This window comes from Panthera tigris, chromosome B4, assembly GCF_018350195.1.
Source record: "Panthera tigris isolate Pti1 chromosome B4, P.tigris_Pti1_mat1.1, whole genome shotgun sequence".
Taxonomy (NCBI): domain Eukaryota; kingdom Metazoa; phylum Chordata; class Mammalia; order Carnivora; family Felidae; genus Panthera; species Panthera tigris.
The window spans coordinates 60311451-60329077 of record NC_056666.1 but is presented as its reverse complement, the minus strand read 5'-3'; the positions used below and the strand labels follow the sequence as shown (position 1 = coordinate 60329077).

At 42.9% G+C, this 17627-nt stretch overlaps 1 protein-coding gene across 1 annotated transcript; it reads right to left on the bottom strand.

Annotated features, from left to right (window-relative positions):
* Positions 1–410: 410 nt before the first annotated feature.
* On the bottom strand, positions 411–17353 carry KLHL42 (kelch like family member 42). Its single transcript, XM_007075656.3, has 3 exons — positions 16396–17353; positions 6160–6353; positions 411–1333 (listed from the first exon to the last, which is right to left on the bottom strand). The coding sequence occupies exons 1-3, from the start codon at positions 17265–17267 to the stop codon at positions 882–884; spliced, it is 1518 nt and encodes a 505-aa protein (XP_007075718.3). The 5' UTR covers positions 17268–17353; the 3' UTR covers positions 411–881.
* Between the last annotated feature and the right edge of the window lie 274 nt (positions 17354–17627).

Genomic DNA, 17627 nt, shown 5'->3' with positions numbered 1-17627 from the left:
AATATATATATTTATCTCCATCCTTTTAAACAATATATCTTCTCTTTTAAACAACGCAGAATGCTTAGCACTGCAACTTATCTGCCCACATAAATTCCCAATCTGCCACATACATGAAATAAGAGGTTATGTCTGCCTCTCTATTCAGTACACATAATTGCAAAAAGTTTGGAAAAATAGCTGAGAGTGTTTTTATGCAAGTTTGGGAGGACTGGATGCTTGCAAGGACTCACTGTAGGGTTCCATCATTGTAAGTTTCCTAGAAAGTAGTGTGCAAATAAAATATCTAAACCTAGAACCCTATTTTAAACCACTGGCAGTATACGTTGAGAATGAATGGGGGAGAAAATGGGTGAAGGATAGTGTTACTATAAATGTTTGTCAAGTAAATGAATAACAGCAACAAAAACTTCTCACTTAAGGTATTAATGACATTTCAAGTGACCTAAACAACACAGATTTTAAAATGATCTTTACCATTCAATGTCAATTATTGACTTTGGCCCTTCACTAAAGCAGATACAATGAATCTTCTTTTTGATGAGCAGTTTCAGTCACTGGCCCAAGGGTATCATATTTGGATGAAAATACTATCATGGATTCGTTCCCATCATTTAACAATCAATAATTAAAAAAATAATAAAGTTGGTCTCTTTTCTCCACAAGTTTTCAAGTAATTAGTTCAAGTAAGCTTATTTACAGCTATTGTACATGTGACCAACTTTAACCCATGTTTTCCCTTTAGAAATCGTTCTCCCTTGAAATGGAACACTATGGGTTGTTTTCTTTCCTTTCTTTCTTTCTTCTTTTTTTTTTTTTTTTTTTTTTTTTTTTTTTTTTTGTCTTGAACCAGGTTTCTTTTAAATTCTAAGTCAGTTCAGTCATGTTTCTGTTTTATTGGGCAGATAAAGAGAGGAAACCAGCAAATTATGTCCAAAGGCTGGGAAACGCCTGAATGCTTCCCAACTATCTGAAAAGATGTTGTACTTCAGGAAAACTCGATGCTCCAGGCTGGTTGACAGGGTAACGTCTCTGCTCATGATATAGATGCCATCGTTGTGAAGGGCGCAAGTCAAGTTAAGACCCGATTTGGACGTGTTCTCCTTGAGGTAGAGCCACTGCCGCGTGATCGTGTTGTAGGACTGCACGGTGAGCATGTCCTCGCTCTGGCTGCTCCTCCGGTTGGGCCCCAGTTCGTGCAGACAGCCCCCCACGATGTAGATGGTCTCCTCAACAGACACCATCTGCTGCTTGCGAATGTGGACGTCACACGTTTCAAAGAGTGTCCAGATGTCGGCAGAGGGGCAGTACTGCAAAATGTTCATGTTGCGGTCTGAAACGAAGAGAGAAGCCTCAAGATGACACAGCCACAGTAACGTCACTGCCTGCCTCGGCAGTAATAAACATCTACCCCCGCCGGAATAACTTGGCAGCACAGAGGCAAAACTATTTCAGAGAAGCAGAGGTCGGACGATGGTTTCTGAAGTGGCTGGCAGGAGATCGGTTTAGAATCATCTCCCTCACCTCTCATCAGGCATGTCCCCCTCCCTGGGAGGCTCTCTAAATCAACAGGGCCAGGACACAGATTTAGAACCTGGCACCCTTACACATTTAGAACCACCAGTCCAATGTAAACAGAATCAGGGCGTTGGAATTCTCAACTATCTACAGAATTACTGACTTCTACATCCAGATGACAGGCTGAGCCCCAAGGATCTACTCTTGACAACCGACTCTAATACACAAGACAAGTGAGCCAAGCAAGGTCCTCAGGGGCTGTCGAAATGAAATAGCACATAATTGCCAAGTCAGGCGGAAGTCTCACCTGTGGCCATCAGCCACGGAATCACCTGGCAATTCTATTTCCTGGCTGTAACAGCAGAGACATACTACCAAAGGCCCTTCCCTCTCCCTGTGCCCGCTTCACAAGAGATGACTAGCTGTTGTGTGTATAAAATCAGAAAGCAGATGAAAGACTGCCCTAACATTATCTTGAATTCATGGCTACTTTAAGGAAAAATATTACCTACTCTCTTTTTGAAAAATGCTTGTGAAATTTAAAGTATCTAGTTTCGTTCTTTTTTTTAATTGTTCTTTTTTACCCACTTCTCCTCTAGGAAAGAATAAATGGAACATTTTAGCCTCAGCAGAAAAAAAAATGCTCTGAGTTATCAGAAAGAATGAACTTTCTGTTTGTTGTTGTTTAAACAAACAACAAAATCCATCCATGGAAGAGACAACTTCGCTTGGGAATGGACGTGTAACTACAGGGTAGGACACTTCCTCCTGAGACAGAAGGACCCACCCACAGTTGGCAATGATGAGAGAGCTCCATCACAGCCTCTGGTACCGAATGGAGGGGGGCGGGGGTTCATAAGAGGGCACAGAAAGAACTAAAAGGAGACCAAATCCTGTGTGTGCACATGTCTCCACGCCAGCAGAAATTTCAGAATTGTTACAGCTTTAGGGAACTTTCCTTCTGTTTTCCACCCATCCTAACACCTCCCTGTATTTCTTTTTTTTTTTTTTGTTAATTTTTTTTTCAACGTTTTTTATTTATTTTTGGGACAGAGAGAGACAGAGCATGAACGGGGGAGGGGCAGAGAGAGAGGGAGACACAGAATCGGAAACAGGCTCCAGGCTCTGAGCCATCAGCCCAGAGCCTGACGCGGGGCTCGAACTCACAGACCGCGAGATCGTGACCTGGCTGAAGCCGGACGTTTAACCGACTGCGCCACCCAGGCGCCCCTGTTTTTGTTATAGCTGTTGTGATAAAACTCATTCTAGGAGATAGTCCAAGGGAGTTTGGTTACCAGTCTATCAAAAAGTGCTCCTTACCAGTGAACCTGGCTTCTCACCACGCAAACAAAGGACTTATTCTAGTGAGGTTTCCATGCATTTCTCAGTCCCAGGTCTGAAGGTCTTCCCAGGTCTTCTGTAAATGTTTTCTCTCCTCACCCAACAAGAGCTCAGACCATATGAGGTGGTCTGAGTTGGTGGAATAATCTTTATGCTTTTATATTTAGAGGGGATTCTGAACTTTAACAAATCACCCTTCTTCCCTTGAGTGGTTACTATTGCTCTTTATTGAATTTCTTTTCATTTCCTCAATGCCTGACACAGAAATTAATCTAATCATGAACTACTACAAGGGGCATCTGGGTGGCTCAGTCGGTTGGGTATATAACTGTGGCTCAGGTCATGATCTCGCGATGTGTGAGTTTGAGCCCCGCATTGGGCTCTGTGCTGACAGCTTGGAGTCTGGAGCCTGCTTTAGATTCTGTCTGTCTGTCTGTCTCTCTCTCTCTCTGCCCCTCCCCCACTCATACTGTCTCTCTCTCAAAAATAAACATTAAATAATTTTTTTAAAAAATCATGAACTATTACTTACTAAATTTTAAAAGTCTACCTAAGTCAGCAGACCAAGAATGCAACTTTGAGCCCTGCATTTTGTTTTATGACAATTATGATTTCTTATTTTATTTTATTTTATTTTATTTTATTTTATTTTTTTAGTCATGGAATGGGATAGTTTAATATTGTTAAGATGACAATATCATCCAAAGTGCTCTACAGATTCAGTATAATCCTTATATGATTTCTTATTTTAAATACAGGCAACCATTAGGGAGGCTTGGGAAGATCCCAAGCAGAAGAGGAGAGGTGTTTCAGAGTCCAAGGAACTGTCCTGCCCTCTCATCTCAGAAAACCCATTTTCAACCCTTACACAAACATCCATCCATCCACATCACCCAACCATCCCATCACAGGTATTTGGCTTGGGGAATCCAGGACAGGAACCACTGTGTGTGGCCCAAATGAAGAAGGTACATTAGTAGTGGCTTGAAAAACTAGAAAACACACAAGCAAGGGTTTTCCAGGTCAAATCTAAAGAACATTTGCTCAGCCAGGGTCATGGAAAAACTAGGAAATCTACCAGCAGAGTACTCTTTGGATTATAGGGCTGCCTGTCAATGCATCCCAGCTCTTGCTCAGAAGAGAAGCCAAGGGACATGCGTACATTCTATCAGCCCACAGGGTGTATTCTGTGTCACAAAATCTATGGAGAATCAGAATTCTTAGAAATGTCCATAAGTAAATAACTGTATTTACTTTCCCAGGAGAAAAGGCACACAGACACACAGAGAGGTACATATGCACACACAGGAATTCTCTGGGGGCTTTTGACCACTATACCCTGAACACCAGTGTTGAAGATAAAGGAAATGACTGCTAGATCTCGCTCTTTTTTCTTTTTTCAATTATTTATAACAAAAAAGCTGGCGATTATCTTATCTTCAGTGGAAAGTCACTAGAGAGGGACATTGGGAATAGCTCCACAGTGATAAAAATTTGAGGGTGTTTAAAAAAAAAACCAAGAAACAAACAAAAAAAACCAACTCACTGCTTCCCATGCACTCCTCTTGGGTCACTGCCTCTCCTTAAATGTATAAACAGCACCTATAGTGAGTTCAACAGTGACCCCCAAAAAGATATGTCTACCTCCTAACCCCCAGAATCTCTGAATATAACCTTACTTGGGAAAAGGAGCTTTGCAGGTGTCATTAAGTTAAAGATCTCAAGATGAGATCATCCTGGATTATCCAGGTGGGCCCTAAAATCCAATGAGCAGTGTGTCTTTTTTTACAAGAGACAGAAGAGGAAAAGATGTGGGTACACTCAGAAAAGAAGGTATGTGAAGATAGAGGCAGAGGCTGGAGTGATGCAGTCACCAGCAAAGGAACATGTGGAGTCACCAAACCTAGAAGAGGCAAGGAAGGATTCTCCCCTAGTGCCTTCAGAGGGGACATGACCGCCCACACCTTGATTTCAGGCTTCAGGCTTCTAGAAATGTGAGAGAATGCATTTCGATTGGCTTAGGCCACTAAGTTGTAGTTGTTCGTTAAGTTGGCCACAGGACGCTAAAACACCGCTCACCATCCCCCCCACCAAATCAACCGTTTAGAGATACTCTAAGATGTGTTGTTACTCAGAATCTTTTGTGCACGTGCACACACACTCTAAACCATATGCTCATAAAACACTTTACATTTAACTTCTCCCTCTAACATAAATCCCTAAAACAAAACACATTTGGCTGTGGTAAAAATAATTTTTGGCACCTACACGACATTAGCATGTGGATTTCTGTCCTTTACAAAGTTACACATCACCATCATTTCTCCAGGCTTACTGTCAGCCAAGGCTGGAGAGCTCTGTCCTCTCATGTTGTATCATAAAAGAAAGACGGGTTATTTCACTATGTTACATAAAATGGTAACTCTACTATTTCAATGTAGCTAAAAGTCCTAAGAGCAGTTATACCTTCTCTGTAAGTTCTGGGTGTTTTACAGGTAGACCAAATGAACAAATAAATTTCTTTGGCCAAGAGGTAACATTGACACAAGCGGGAGAGAGGGATAAAAGGAAAGGACACGCCTCTTCCTGGTGGCCCTGCCACTGCCTTGTCTGCCTTACCACAACCATGCTCTTTTCCATCTCTAGCATGTGAGAAGCTTCCTACCAAGAACAGTAGTATAAAACCTACTGGAGAAACTTATTTCCAAGTTCTTAACTATCAAATACCCAGCAAAAAAAGTGAAAAACACACATGTACAGTTTAATAAAGAGCATAACCACCTCTCACCTCTGGATCAGGAAAGAATTCTCTTACATTCGTGTCTCTTAAAACCCTCTTATGATATGTAAACAACAGCCTAGAGCTGAGTTTCTGGAAACTATCTGACAAATTTGTGCTCAAAAAGGGAGAAAGTGGAAACAAAGATCCTCAAGGATGTTCTGGCTCTAAATTCTGTGTTAGATGTATTCGGGAGAAGGATGGGAGTAACCCAGACAAGTCACAGGACTACTGGTCACAAGGCTGGGTTTTCAGAACAGAAAGAAAATACATATTCTCTTCATAGCTCCTTCTACCCCCATTCAATTCTCGTGCTCACACAAAGGCATCAAAGGTCCCTCCTGCCCAAACCACCCCTGTAATACACAACACTCTTCCTCCCAGATATGTAAATATGCAGTATTTAACATATAAAATCACAATGTGTACGCCAGAGTGTTTTCCTCTGGCACCCTCCTACCCTTCCCCATGCTGCAGAAGCTCACACAGAAAAGGACCACTTACTTAGCCCCTTCACTTACCTCTGGTAGTATATCCTCCAATGACATAAATTTTTCCTTTACACTCACATGCAGAGAACTCAGCCAGAGGATTTGGTAGGGGTGCCACAAAATTCCACGCATCCTGCTCAGGATTGTAACACTCAACATTAGAAACAGCCTGCCCACCAATGGCATAGAGTTTTGAATTGACAGCCACAAGTTTGAAGTTAGACCTGAAAGATAGATACAAAGGCCCAGAGAGTCAGTTCTTATTGATCATTAAGAGGTAAGACAATGGCATGAACTGCTAAAGCAGAGTGTGGAATATGCTCGGTATCTGAAGAAAATTAGCTCTCCAAGTTGGGTGCCTGGGGACAGAGGAATGACCAAATGACATCTCAAATTTCACTCCTACCCCCAAAATTCACAAGAAGGATGCATTTTCCAAACTTCTGCAGTTGGAGATAAGCAATTCAATATAGCAGACTCTTGCTTAGCCTTATGCCAAGAAGCAAAGATATTCTGTATACAGTAAACTTAATACTTCTTTTAGCAGCGGGAGCAAGTACTGATGGAGAGATGCATAACCACCTCACTCCCTTGTCTCTTGACTCAGAATGTTTCCCATTCTTCCTACCTAGGGGTACAATCTCTCTTAGGTACATGCTAGCCCCTCCTACACAGCCAGGCATATGCTAAGGGTGCCCACTAAAGGGTGGACCCCTCTACCACAAGTGTACCCAGACAGATCACTTGCCTCCCCCCACCCCCATATGAGGGCATCCTATATATTGCTTCACAACAAATAACGTAGGGGTACATAAGCACTGAATTAATTAAACGAGTTTTGATCCAGCACTCTTAAGAGTATTTACACATGTTAACTCAACAAATACGTAAATCAATAAATGTTCACCTATCGTAATAGAAAACACTTTAAAAAGAGAATACCCTGGTGTTAAACCCCATTATCAGTAATACAATTCAGCACTGCTCATCGGTTTCAGATGCTAGATAAGTCTCATGTCTTTTGTGTTGAAAAAACTAATTTGTTTCAATTTGGCACACAGAGATTAATGGACTCCTTGAAGGCCAGACAGGATAAACGCTTGGGTCAGTCTACATGACGTATACACCAGTCTCAAGTTTAGCAGAGCACGATGGAACCAAACGACCTAAAGCACAAATCCGGAGACCCTGGCCCAAACACCCCACTTCCTCATCTCCAGTATGGGGATAATACCCATCACAGGATGGGTATTACACAAACAGGGTATTACACATTACACAGGGTATTACAGTAAACAGTTTATCAGCAAGTACTACACAGATATAAGATGCTGTCATTATAATCTCTCAGTTTTCTAGTGTTTGAAATAAAAAAAGTAGACCAGGTAAATTTAAAGGTCACATCTATTGTCAACACAACAATATCTTCAAAAGTAACAATGTCCTAAGAAAGAACCAGGGTAGAGGCCACAAATAGTGAAAAACACATGTAAGAGGGTAGATGAAGAAGAAACAGTGAACAAGAAGTCCATGCCCAATCCCTGAACAGGTGTTTAATAAACACTGATGCACTATGACATAGAACATGCTAGAACGGGCCACCTACACTATGGTGTTTTCAAAGGTGCCTATAATGTGTACATGTAAGTGAGTTCGGGTTTTGTTTTGTTTTTCAAATCAGAGAGTGAACAGAGGACCCTTCAACAAGAACCTCATATTGCCCATTAAATCCAGCCAGCCATTCAGGATTTCATGCCAATAGACTTTGCTGGGGTGGCAGTTACTGGGGGGTCTCTGGTTCATGTTGCTTACTTTTCCTGCTGCCAATGGTCCTTAAAATCTGACCATTATGCCCTCTCTATGTGTGCAAATTTGGGGAACCAAAGGAAATAGAGCTTATAAATAAGCACTAAATTTTACCAGCCCAAAATTTGTTTTTGCTCACCAAAGGTACACAGATAGTAAATTTTGTAAGATCAAAACCGTTTTTAATATTCATCCAGCATAATCATTTGTCCTAAGCAAACATGTAAGGGTTGAGTGAATAGGCAGTTAAAAGTAAACAGTTTCATCTCTCCAGACCCCAGCATGCTCAAATACACTTGAAGAGAAGAAACTTTCCAAGACTGGGTTTAAGATGAAATTGCCACCCCAAAACAGGCCACTTAATGAAGAGACACTGCCGAGCATTATGAGCCCAGGCTTATACAGGGATATCTCAGCTCCATTACTCAACAGCTATGTGACCTTGGACAAGTCACTGAATCTCAGGTCATCTGAACCTCACTTTCCCCATCTGTGAAGTGGAGAAAAGCACATCATCACACACAGTAAGAGTTGGAAAGGGGAACACTTGCAGAAAGTCAGAAGAGGAAATGCTTTTCTGCTTGTCACAGTCTGTTTCTTAACTCCAAAAAGGTCTGCTTCTCATTTGTTAACTGCAACAGTCACTCCCCATCACGTACTCTGGAATTATGTACAAAGTGCTTTCTCATCCATAAATTCTCACCATGTAGCACTTCGTTTGCAAGTTTCTGAACATAACTCTTCCACTCTTCACCTCCTGAATGGTAAAAGTATGAATCCAAGCTATCAATTTAAAAAATATATATATATTATCGCTACAGTATTTTCTTAATATTGATCCCTGACATACTACATGCAAGGGGTAAAAAGAAGAATTTTTAAACCAAATAACGATGTGTTGTAGCTATGTACTTGACTGACTTACAGTGAATAGAAATGAAAGTGAAAAAAATTTAGATGCTGATTTAATTTCTACTTGACTTCAAGGAAATAAAGAGCTCATTAAATCCTTAAGGACGAAGTGATATGAAGCACCCTGAACACGGGTGCACAGATTAACAGTAGCTATATACAACTGTAGGGAGGCAGGTGACACAGACATCTGGGTGGCTTAGAGTCCTGGCCATGAAACTGTGCAAGCTAATTCAACTCACTGAGCCTCAGTTTCCCCTTTGGGGAAATGGAGCCAATAATAAGAGATGCTGTGAGCATGAAACAGGAAGTGACATCTAAAACCGACTATAACATGCAGCCCAGAGTAAGAGCTCAAGAAATGTAAACCATTGTCATGGTTTGCTACATAGAAAAGTTTGTTGCCATTAGAGTGAACATTAGAGTAAAACGGCAAGAACCTTTCTCCCATCTTTTCTCAACCACTCAGAAGAGGACTGTACAGTCTGCAGAGCACTTGGGTCCTTGTGTGTCCTCTTCCCCCTTCTGCTACTTCCCTACAGATTAACCTCCTCTGGGGACCAGGAAGGGGAGAGAGCAAAGGTTAGGAACAGAAGTGGTCGCAGTTGCTACCTACTACCCTGTCTGAGAAACTCCAGCACACAAAGCAACTTTAAATATTGGCCAAAATCGGGGGGGGGGGGGGGGCAGGGAGAAATGAATAGACACATAGTTTTCTTTCCTTCACAATATTCTGGGGCTCCACTGCTATGTTAACCATAGAGCACAAAATCTCTCCAGGTTTCCATGACTCTAGAAATGTCCCCCAAATACTAAACTATGGCTCAGAGAAAAACGGGACAGCCAAAGCTGACAACTGTAATTCCACCTCTGCCAGGAGACTTCACTCTCTCCCAGCCTTTCTGTACTCACATGCAGAACTCCAATTTCAGAATAAAAGTGCAGGCAATTGAAGAGACTAGACACAATGTTAGAAATAGAGAAATTAATGAACTGATGACTGCAACAGTGGCCAGTTCCTGCAAGTTATCACCAATTAAAGTGAGGAGGGAAGGTGAGAAATTTGGGGGCACACAAGCTTTTACATTAGAAGTTATGTCCTGACAACTCCTGAGATCAAATCCATGTTTGGACCACTGGGCAATGTTGCATACCTGGACTTCAAAGCATCCTCTCAAAGACTGCTATGTACTCCTATTGCCATTTTCAAGTGTGTGGGCACAACATTAACATCCCTCCTGTCCTCCCTTCCATCCCTCCCTTCCTTCCTTCTTTCCTTCCCTCCCTTCCTTCCTTCCTTCCTTCCTTCCTTCCTTCCTTCCTTCCTTCCTTCTTCCATCCCTTCCTTCCTTCCATCTCTTCCTTCCTTCCTCCCTTCCTTTTTTGGTGGGGGTTGGGGGAGGAGGTGGTCCACTACTGGTCATATAGCACCACTTTCTCCAGAGTGCAAAGGGCTTACAGAATCTCTCAGTGCTAGGGTTCCTGCCTGTCCTTTACCATTTAAGATTCTGAGACTACCACACTGTTTAGTCCCTGGGGAAAGTGGGCTGTTCAGCATTTGACCCCTTTGTCAAAGTAAAACTGTACAGATACATCACAAAGGCAGTGAATCAAGATAGATGTGAAGTGCTGTGTGACAGAGGCCAAAATATTTCACTCAAGGTTCTAGGTTTCCACCGGTGTTTCCAGAAACTGTGTTAGACACATCACACAGCAACAATTCCATTCTAGATTTCGTTTTTACTTGTCTCATCATCTAAACTCAGTTAGAAACTCTTTGAGGACAGGAGCCATGTCATCTTTGCTGTTCATCCAACAGTGACTAGAAAAATGAAGACATAAAGCTAATGAACTTTTGAAAAACAGCACAGTACCATAAAGTATCTGTGCCCCACTTCTTGGATAAAAATAATTTTTAAAAAGAAAAATTTTAAATCTGCATTAAAATGGTCACTGCCAGTCCATAAGCCAAATTGTAGATACTCTAAATGGCTATATCTATCCAATGGATATTTACATTTGGTTACTCATTACACACCTTAGCAATTTACTTAACTTTCTATGCCTCAGTTTCTGACTCTGTAAAATGGGAACCTGCCTAATACAGCCTTTGTGAAAAATAAGTGAGATAATATGTGCAAAGCAGTAAGAACATTTCCTAGTACAGAGTAAATGTTCAATTAAATGTTACTTATTATTTTTCAGCTATGCTAAATAACTATAATGACTGCTACAAGATAAAAATACTATATAATGTTACATTTAAAAAATAAAATCATACATTCACTTTTATTTTAATAATATAACATATTCCATAGTTCAAAACAACTGTGCATTTTAAGCATCTATTATATATTGGACACCATGTTAGCAGTAGGACTATACATAAACATTGAACTGGCCCTGATTGGAAGGGAGAGAAACAAGCATAACCAGAAAATTTCATTAGGTGGAGAGTATTCTAGAGAAGCATACTTTGAATATTTAGACCAACTGAGAGTTCAGGAAGGGTTTTCCACTTGAGTTTATGTCAGGTCTGAGCCAAAGTATGAGAGAGATAAAGAAGGTTACAAATTCCAATATGGCATCCAATAAAAAAATTCGGCGGGAAAAAAATATCTGTGTAGAAAAAAACCAGAAACTAGAAAATACCGGAGAATAACTGTAATAGAAAAAATATACAGACGATACAAAGCTAATAAAAGAAACCTTTCCTGAAGGACCAAAAGACCTAAACAAATGCATGGAAAAATGAACCATTTTTCTAGCTGCAGAGTATTTTGAAACTGAATCCTCCTCCAACTTGATAAACACAAGGTAATCCCAAACAAAATTCTAACAGGACTTGACAAACTGATTCTAAAGTTTATCCGAAGGAGGGGCACCTGGGTGGCTCAGTCGGTTGAGCGTCTGACTTCAGCTCAGGTCACGAACTCACGTTCATGGGTTTAAACCCCACGTCAGGCTCTGTGCTGACAGCTGAGAGCCGGAGCCTGCTTCAGATGCTGCGTCTCCCTCTCTCTCTGCCCCTCCCCTGCTAACGCTCTATCTCTGTCTCTCAAAAAATAAAATAAAACGTTAAAAAAAATTAAAGCTTATTTGAAGAAGAAAATGTACAAAGAATAGCTAAGAGAATTAAAACAAAACAGAACAAATGGGTCTCAGTTCCATGAGACAATAAAATAGTTTACCAAGCTACAATAATTTAAAAGTGTGAAGAGGCACCTGGGTGACTCACTCAGTTAAGCATCTGACTTCTGCTCAGGTGACGATCTCATGGTTCATGAGTTCAAGCCCCACGTCAGGCTCTGTGCTGGCAGCTCAGAGCCTGGAGCCTGTTTCATATTCTGTGTCTCCCTCTCTCTCTACCCCTCCTCTCTGCCTCTCTCTCACTCTCTCAAAAATAAATAAACATTATTTTTTTTTAAGTGTGTTATTGGGGCACCAGGGTGACTCAGTCAGTTGACGGTCGGACTTGATTTCAGCTCAGGTCACAATCCCAGGGTTCTGGGATTGAGCCCTGGGTTGGGCTCCGCACTGAGTGTAGAGCCTGCTTAAGATTCTTTCTTTCTCTCTCTTTCTCTCTCTCTCTCTCTGCCCCTCTCTCTTGCTTGCACACACACACACTCTCTCTCTAAAAATAAAATAAACAAAATTTAAAAAAAAAAAAAAAGGGGGGCGCCTGGGTGGCTTGGTCGGTTAAGCGTCCGACTTCGGCTCAGGTCATGATCTCACGGTGCGTGAGTTCGAGCCCCGCGTCGGGCTCTGTGCTGACCGCTCAGAGCCTGGAGCCTGTTTCAGATTCTGTGTCTCCCTCTCTCTCTGCCCCTCCCCTGTTCATGCTCTGTCTCTCTCTGTCTCAAAAATAAATAAACGTTAAAAAAAAAAAAATTAAAAAAAAAATAAAAATAAAATAAACAAACAAACAAACATGTGCTATTTAAAAGGGAATGGCCAGTCAATATGGAAACAGGAAATTAGCATCTGGTAACTGGCTGTGTAAATCAGTCAGTTTGAGGGACATTTAAAAAACATGTTATAGCCTTACATTATACCTTATTATATGAAATTAAGACCCAAACACATTCAGATATAAATGTAAAAAGACAAAACTATAAAAGATATATTACAAGACAATGAGTATTTGCATATTCTTAGCTTGTAGAAGGCTTTCCAATGCAAGATTAAAGGCTAATAGGATATATTTGACAAATTTGGCTACAAAAAAATTTAAAATGTCTTCATGTAAGAATACACTATGGGGGCACATGGATGGCTCAGCCTGTTAAGCAGCCAACTCTTGATTCCGGCTCAGGCCATGATCTTATGGTTCATGGGTTCAAGCCCCACATCGAGCTCTGTGCTGACAGTGCCCAGCCTGCTTGGGATTCTTCCTTTCTTCCTCTCTCTCTCTGTCCCTCCCCCACTCGCTCTCTCTCTTAAAATAAACAAACTTTATATACATATAAACAAAAATAAATACATATAAATATAAAATAAACTTTATATATATATATATGTATATATATATATATATATATATATATATATATATATATATATATGAAATAAACCTGAAGTCCAAAACTAGAGGCTCACAAGGCCAGTGTTGGTCTGGCCTGCAAGGTTTTTGTTATTGTTGATGTTTGTTTTTTCAAAGAAGTGGCCAACACTTGAAAATCGGGGTGTCTGCCCGTCTGGCAACACTGTTCCTTACTTCTAGGTGGCAGCAACGAGCTGTGGCTGAGAGGCGGAGTCCTCGTGGTGGGGTGGTAACTCTCTGGTCCCTTGTAATCCCAACCCACCCCTCTAGTCACTGACTTCACCTGCCCCGTCACTTGGAAGATTTCATTTTTGGGGCCTTACAATAAATTAAAGACAGGGGAAAACATGTGCTTCATTATCTAAGAGACAAGAGATTAATTCTACATACATAAACAGAACTTCTGAAATGAATATGAAAAAGATAAACCAATTTTCTTTTTAATTGGCAAAAACCATTTAAAAAATATATACACAAGGCCAATAAATATATGAAAGGAAAAATCTCTCTTCCAAGCAGAAACATTCACACCAGTGTTTTTGCCCATTGGATTGGAATAAAAAATGATGATAATGTCTTGGCAAGAGAATAGGAACTGGCAAGCTCAAACACTGTTTCAAGGAGAGGAAATATGAATTTTCTGATGGGCACTTTGGCAGGAACTACCAAAATTGAAAACATACATGCACTTTGGCCCACCTATCCAGGAATTTCAGGAATTTGCCATATAGGACTGACTGATATATGCCAGCTAAGACAGGCACACATATGCCAAAATGCTCAATATAGCATTGTTTATAATGGCAAATAGAAGCAACTTAAATGGAGCACCTGGTTGGCTCAGTTGGTAGAACATGTGGACTCTTAATCTCAGGGTCGTGAGTTCAAGCCCCAAGTTGGGCATGCAGCTCACTTTGAAAATAAACAAATAAATAAATAGAATAATCTTTTTTAAAAGGAAGCAACTTAAATGCTCGTGAAATAAGGGAAGGGCTGATTACATTATGGTACATCTACGGGCTGGAATGTTACACAGCCATTAACAAGAGATGGCTCTACATTTGTTGATATAGAAAAAACTCTCAAAATGGAAATATTAGTGGCCATAATAATCAGCACAGCCTAATCAACTGTAGTGTAACAGTATGTATAAGATGCATACACACCCCTCCAGGTACATGCACATGCGTCCACATTTTTCCCTGTTAACAATCATCAATGTTCTTAATGTGTATGTGTGTGTGTGTGTGTGTGTATATATATATATATATGTATATATATATATATATATATACATATATATAAATGTAACATAAATATATTTATAAATGCATAATATATAAAGGTATGTCAATAGATACCATTTTTTACTCTGGTTTTTCACGTCATTTGCAATTTTTCTAAGCACATATTCGTGCATTGCTTGAATACCTTTTTTTCCCCTCAGAGGATGGATATTCCTATAAAGAAAAAGACTACCAAGGACTTGTAAAGAAAGAATTCTGTGAGGTGTTGTGTTACAGTTACAGCTGGAGCTGGGTGGGGGCAGTGAGGATGCTGATCACCTCAGTTGATACAACTGGAGACAGTGTGTATAGTGGTGATGGCCAGTCCGCTGGGCCTTCCACCCCCTAATCTGAGTAATATCCACAACACTGAATGTTTCTTTGTTGCTTTAATTATAATATGCTTCAAATAACCCATGATATCAAATTTTAAATATGGTATAAATAATGCACTAAAAAGGGGTTGGAAGAAAACATGCCAACCTGTAAAAGGTTATTGCCTCTGTGAAGGAGAGAATAGGAATAACGGTCTTTCTGTTTCTTGATTCTTTTCCATTTTTCCACTTTTCTAGAATAACTATATATTATTTTATCATCAGAAAAACAGAACACTTTCCAAGATGAATTTTATGTTATTGTAGAAATAAAGCCACTGATCCTCCTGTACCCTTAAGGTCAGTATGTGTAACGGTTACAACTTTCTTTGCCAGGTGGTGAGTCCCCCAATTCCTGGTTCCACACTTTAGAGTAGGGCCCATGTAGGGGTTGAGATGGGTACAAGTGGACCAGAGGAGAGGGTCCTTTCGTGGGTCACACTGATTCTTCTCCCAACTTGTGAATGGCTGTGGCTGTCTTGGATCCTACCACATTTCCTTCCTACCACCTCTGCTCCATCCGCCCTGCTCTTTTCTTTTCCTGTTCGTTTCCTAGCTCCATTCCCTCCTCTTGCTCCTCTCCCTTCCTCCTTTTCCTATCTCCAAGTCACCCAAGTGCATGCTGGGAGGGATTTGCAGGATGGGAAGGGAGAAGGCCAGGTGGACGGAAATGTTCTAATTCTGCAGGTGACCATTGCCAGGCTCAAGTTTTCGGTCAATGATGAATCTGTCTGGGAAAGAAGGAAGATGCAAAAGAGAGGATAAAAAATAAGAGGCACTTAAAACAATAAATCATATGTACAATTCTAATGTTTATCTCCTGAGCACAGATTGGTGCCCCAATGTAGGAAGCTTCAAAGTCAGTGACAACAACAAACTCTTCCAAAGACTGTGTTACAGGTTACTGCCCAGTGTGTCACTGTAATCAGGATTAGAGCCTAAAAAATAAAAAAAATAAAAAATTTAAAAAGGTAAAAATGAAAGCAAATTAAAGAAAGTTTTCTTTGAAAGTATCCTTCTAGGAAACCACAGATTCCTTTTTCCCACTGGGAAAGAGGCAAAAAAAAAAAAAAAAAAAAAAAAAGCAGTTTGCCTAAAAGTGCAATACCTGCAAGGAAACAACTCAGCTAGTTGACCTCGGGGGCGGGGCGCGGGGGGGGGGGGCACTTCTTCCTTGCAAGTCCTCAGTTCTTTGGGCGCTTTGCCAGAGTCAAGGCCAGCAACACTCCTGAAGATGTCATTCCCACCTCGGCGCAAGCTCCTGTGACTGCCCAGTAAACATTAGGGGAACGAGCTAACGAGCAAGTGAATGGATGGGAAAGAAGCCGCACTGCCGGGTGCTTACCTCTTCTGGTTCATGGAGGCCACCTGGAGCCACTCGTTGGTGCTGGGGTTGTAGGAGTGCGCAGCCGAGATCTCCTGGCTAGTGATCCTGTACCCGCCCACTATGAAGAGGTAGTTGTCCAGGATGGCGGACCCGTAACCCCTGACATTCACCAGGTCGGGAGGAAGGTTGTTGGCCAGTGGGAACCAACGTTCAGTCATCTCCTCATACCTCAGCATGGATGGGGGCTCCCCTTGGTAGGGGTGAGGAGCCAGGGGTCCTCCCAAGAAATCCCCCAGGGCCACGAGGACAGGAGTCCCCGTCATCCGGGCCTCTCTCAGCCTCTGCTTCAGGCTGACATCGCCGGGGGCTTGAGGGGGAGCCCCCAGAAGGTGGAACTGGGGCTTGCAAAGGACCTCGTGGAAGTGGACGACCATGAAACGCAGGCAGGCCTCCTGCAGGTCGGGCAGCCCGTACACCTGCGCCAGGCGGTACAGCTCCAGGCAGTTGGTGAGCCGCACCTGGGACAGCAGCAGCTGCAGCAGAGACGTGACCTGAAGGAAGGAGGCCGCTTCCACCAGCTCCGCCAGCAGGCTCACCTCGTCCATCTCCTCTTCCTCCTCCACCCCACCGCCCTTCTCCGCCCGCGGACCCAGGAGCCAGCCTTCGCGGGCCCCGCCGGCGTTGATGAAGTCCAGCACCAGGCGCAGGCCCGGGGCGCTGAGGCCGCGCAGCTGCTGCACCTCGGGGCCGCCGGCCTCCTGGCTCAGGGCCTCGCGCATGCCGGAGCGGTAGAGGGCGCGGAAGTAGTCGCTCTGCTCGATGAGCTTCCTCTTGCTCACCGGGTAGCAGCGGTCCTCCAGGCGGATCTGCACCATCTCCTCGGCCGACATGGCTGGGGGCCCGGGGGCCGCGGGGGTGCCCGCCAGCTCTGCACGCTCGCCTCCCCGCCCCCACGCGCTCTCCGGGTTCCGGGTTGGGCGCGCCGAGGGATGGCGCCGCGGAGGAGGAAGGAGGCGACGGGCCGCCGCCCGCTCCCGCGCTCGCCCGGCCTATCTGGGTCGCGGCGGCGCCCCCCGAGGCAGCCCCTCCTCCTGGTCCCGGGGGCGGCGGCTCAGCCTCGCTCCCCCGAAGCGGCGGCCCTGCCCGTCTGCTCTCCCTCAGCGCCAAAAAAGGCCCGGCTGGCGCGCGCCGGGCGTCGGGAGGCGGCCGCAGTCCTCGCTCGGGTTCGCCGGACCGCGTCAGCCGCCGAG